We start from the raw sequence: 4,815 nt of genomic DNA, 5'->3' as shown, positions 1-4,815 counted from the left end.
TTCGATAGATTCCTTTATGAATACTTACCCGACTAAAATCACATCTAGCATGTATGGAATGCTCTTGTGAGATGCATCACATTCTGTCAAATATCACCAAACAACAAAAATGCCCTGAAAACAGCTCTTAAAAGGATGGGCAAGGGTAACTCTTGACCTTGTAAACTCACTGATTTCATGCATGTATCGTTGGTATTAGGCTGCCATTTCTGTTTGTTGTGACCATGCTCCTTATGGAAATGAAATGTCACGAGCTGTAAAGATGTAACACTAACACGTTAATTTATGAGTGTAAACCTAATGATAAATCTTTTGAATGTTACATTACAAGCCTGACCATAAGGTGTCTGATTTGAATGAAACTAAAGTGAATGGGATGAAGGATGGATTGATAGTACTTTATAACTGTGTTTTTGCCTTGTGATAGCTACAATATTACAATTTCTGATTATCCATTAACTCTTTTGAGCAGTATTCTTCACCATCAAACTGCTTGAAACTTCCGAGAATACCAGTCATCATATCTTTACCATTAACCAAATCAAACATAAAAACTTTTTACGTAAAATCAATGAAAACATGTCATGTATGGCAATCAACGAAACTTAGCCTTTCGCAGATATGTTAACTTTATTAATGACCTACATCGCCCTAAGCCCAAAATTAAAAATCATGTAGAACAGCAAGACCCTTTTGTTGCCAAATTCTCGTCTAATGATTTATATTTTCATGTATTTTTTTACGTTGTTCTCAGAGTGTAGTTTACAACTTCATAAACAACTTCTGATGTTTAGTTTGCACTTAGTCCATACTAAAGTGGAAGAAGTATATATCTGACACTTGATGCCTATAACGTAAAATGGTTGACTTTTGCCTCCGTTTGTTTGAAATACTGATTATTTATTCATTATTTCCCGGCCTGGCATGGCCAGGTGATTAGGGCACTTGACTCACAATCTGAGGATTGTGGGTTCGAATCTCCATCCCACCAAACATGCTTGCCCTTGTAGCCATGGGGGCATGAAAATGTAATGGTCAATCCCACTATTGATTGGTAAAATAGTCCAAGAGTTGGTGGTGATGTGTAGCTTCCTTCCCTCTAGTCTTTCACTGCTAAATTAGGTATGGCTAGCAGAGAGAGAGCCCTCATGTAGTTTTGCACAAAATTGAAAACAAACCAAACCAAATCATTATTTCCTACACACAGAATATCCAATTACTGACTTTTTGTAGGTGCGAAACTAGTAGTTTCATACAGGATTTACTAAAAATTCTTAGCCTACACAGGTGTACAGATATTAAAACAAAGATGTACTTCATAATTTTAAATATGGGCAAAGTCTTATATGAAAAATCACAAAACTTTATGCTCTTATGATTAATCTGTATTCTTTGTTGAAGGATTTTAAAATCTAGCTTTCACAAACACCTAAAAAAAAATTCTGTCACTCCAGTAGAAAAAGATATTTGGTTATTTTATCAGTTAGAATAACGACAAGATGAATGCTAAACTTTCAGATCTTTTAATTAATTCACTTTTGTACATTTTTTTTCTGATTATAGAAAAGGTATACAGTAACATATGGAAGCAAACAGTAATACTAAACCATTAAATTTAAATCTACATTTTTATTTCTGATAATTCAGCTTAAATGCATTTTCTCTACTGTTCTGAATTAAGAAAAGCCAGACAAAATTATCTTATGCTGTTAGGTCTTCTGACGAAGAAGCTAACACTAACCTAAGTATGTATGTTCTTGTAATATTTTCGCAGGTTTTTTTATTATAATGCAACTATTTTTCAATGAACCAATTTCAAATAATCAGAAAATTAGATTGTAACCGTCAGTATCAAATAACATGTTTAAAGCTGAATTTATATAAATTAAATTATAGGTAATGAGCAGTGCACACAAACATACTACTGTACTTGAAGCTGATTTTACCAATAATACTTAATAAAAAACAATTTTATGTAGGTCTTTCAGACATTCTGAAAATAGTAAATAAATGAAAATATATATTATTATTTTTCAGAATTTGTAGTGCATATTGGAGGGACTTAGGCATTTTGACAATAAAGTTAACAAAAAGATCTGTAATTTCCAGATAATAATAAAACCTTTTATTCTAGTCAACATTCTGCCATTGTGGCTTCATTAGATCTAGTAGTATATGAACTTTTTTATAACTTTATTGTCAAAATGCAAATATACATTTCCAAATTTTATGAGTATACCACAAACCTTATTGCAACATATGAAATTAGTAAACATCATTAAGCAAAAGAGGGTACACCATGTAGCTAAGGGGTTAAAGTACCCTTAACAACAATTTTCTGCTTCCTAACTTTTGTTTACCCATGCACAAACAAAATGATATTTACATAAATATTAAAACAAGTAATCTTCCATACAATGTCATTTTTATACAAACATAATCTACTGTAAGACGTCACGTGCTCATGTTGCTGGCATTCTTAATTACTTCATGGTTTATTTTAGAAACTAAAATAAATTGATTAGTGTCTTTACTAAATCTGTACCGTCAAATATCATGCCACAGTTGTGGTTCTCCACACTTAGGGGTTTAATTATCTTCAAGTATGAAATGATTTTCTTCATCACAAGAATGCTTTTCATCAAATAGTTGAATTATGGCAAGAAGAAACACAGACCAGAAGTAGTCATTTATAGTATATTCCACCACCTATGATAATAACATTAAAATTTTACAGTACTCAGTTCACAAAGCAAGTTAAGTTTAAAGTGCAAATGATGGAGACAACTAATGACCATTGACCAATATGAGACCCAAAAACTGCTCAAAGCTGTAATTTCAAGGCTTTAACTCATTAAACATGCCCATCTGTTGACTAGAACCTATGATGTTAGAAGATAACATCAGGAAACAATATCACCAGCTGCACAGAACTGTCAGCTCAGGAACTCGGCTCGTGATGCTTTCTCCAATGCTGATACCCACCTGTAGCAGAAAGCAAATACATTTTATTATCATGGAGCTTTTCTTCAAATCATCAGCTAGTTCACTAACACTGAAATTTCACAATTCTTTAAGTAATGGAAAGGAAATTGTAAAAGAAGGTTAATATTCACAAAATGAAATTTCAAAATTAAAATAGTCACTTTCATAAATTATTCTTATCATTTTGTTATTTTGACATGTACAAACAATTATTTTTGCTAATCTAATTTACCTAATTTGTGATAAAAAACAAAGAAAAGCAACTCTTCATTCTAATGCAAGCAAAATAAAGTGTTTTATAAATTTTACCTTTCTTGTTCAGTGGGATCAGCAGCTTGAAAATAATATACTTTTTTCTTGTGGAAGAGTTTAAAAACATTTTCTCTTCCATCAACATTGTCAGATTTCTCAGGTAGTGCTACAGTGTAGCCAGGAACTGGCATAGATGTGAGAGCTTTCTCTTCCTGAAGGTAACAAGAGATTAAATTATAACTATAAACTGAAGGAACTTGAATTAGAAAAAGTCCACATATACTATCAAATGGTATAGAGCAGAGATAAAATCACTAAACAGGTTGATTATACAAAAAATGTAAAAAGTTTACTTATATTAGGACCTTCACACATTTGTAGAACACTTCATTTATTTTCACATGCAAAACAGACTGATCATGTGATTTTTAGGGTGACTGTTTGAGTCCTATAAACACAGATTTGTAATCATGTATTGGTTATCTTACAAAATAATAGGTGAAAGCAAAGATTTGTTTGACTTTTCTGACAGTGAACCACAAAGTAGAAACATATCTATGAAAAGCTATTTTTTGACTAACTGTTTCAAAGACAGGGTAAAAAGACACTACAAAAACTATATTATGGCAGCTGACAGTCAAACCAAGAACCACAGTGAGACAAAATAAATGAAAGTTTGCAATGTGGTCTTATGAGGCAAATTTCCCCATTTTCAATACCTAGAGTATAGTACAAATATAAAAAAATCACAGTTTGGATTTTTTTATTTCCTTAGAAGGCAAGAAAATTCAGGGTGTTCTTTAGCATTTTTTCTTACAGTACTGTTAAAAGAGCATGACTTCAGTGTTACTCTTAGCTATTACAATTGCTACATTTCATTCTAACTGACAATCACTGGATATAAACTTTGATACTGCATTCATTACCATATTTCTCTGGTAGTAGCTGTGATCCAATTACAGACAATACTGTTTAGTACATGGGAAACAGTTGAACAAGATCCCTTATGATGTACTGTGGAATCTATACCACATGAGTTTAGACTATCATGTCAGTGAAAGGTGCCTCAACTCAGTATCAAGAAAAACTTGTAAAGTGGAAAGACAGTATATGTATCCAAAGGCAAAATTACTAAAATAGCTTTGACAATTAGATAACATACAAAAAGAAATAAAAGTATCAAAAAAAATTCTACTTATACCTCCAGACAGCATATATACCATGAACTCGCACTACTAGTATAAGCTGATTATCCATGTATTAAAATAAATCAGTAAATTCATTTACATTACCAGATGATAATATATACATAACGGTTTAATTAAATTTTCATACACACTGATTTAGATTTGTTAACAGACATTAGATCCCACTAAACCAACCAACAGACCCTGATTCTAAAAATGGTGAAATAATAGGACTAGATTAATTTCTTATTATAATTTCATCATGATTAGCTACCAAGAAGTCATGTTGAAGAAGTAAAACTTGCCAAAATACCTTTATTTTCGTGTTACTGATGTAGAAAGATGCACTTGTTGTACGCTTTTCAATAAGGAACTGTTTTAATCAAAAATT

The 4,815-nt window shown here is 31.6% G+C and overlaps 1 protein-coding gene across 2 annotated transcripts in view; it reads right to left on the bottom strand.

The window, feature by feature from the left end:
* Nucleotides 1-2,134: 2,134 nt before the first annotated feature.
* LOC106460097 (FYVE, RhoGEF and PH domain-containing protein 4-like) overlaps nt 2,135-4,815 on the bottom strand; it is a 132,139-nt gene continuing 129,458 nt past the window's right edge. For both annotated transcript variants that reach the window (XM_013919779.2, XM_013919778.2), the window contains exons 16-17: nt 3,295-3,449; nt 2,135-2,985 (exon numbers count right to left, since the gene is read on the bottom strand). In XM_013919779.2, coding sequence (XP_013775233.1) covers nt 2,937-2,985; nt 3,295-3,449 — 204 coding nt within the window. In that variant the 3' untranslated portion in view covers nt 2,135-2,936. The remainder of the gene's footprint in view (nt 2,986-3,294; nt 3,450-4,815) is intronic.

Source organism: Limulus polyphemus, unplaced genomic scaffold (genome assembly GCF_000517525.1).
Source record: "Limulus polyphemus unplaced genomic scaffold, Limulus_polyphemus-2.1.2 Scaffold707, whole genome shotgun sequence".
Lineage (NCBI taxonomy): Eukaryota > Metazoa > Arthropoda > Merostomata > Xiphosura > Limulidae > Limulus > Limulus polyphemus.
The sequence above is the reverse complement of the archived record's forward strand: the minus strand, read 5'-3'. Positions and strand labels throughout refer to the sequence as shown.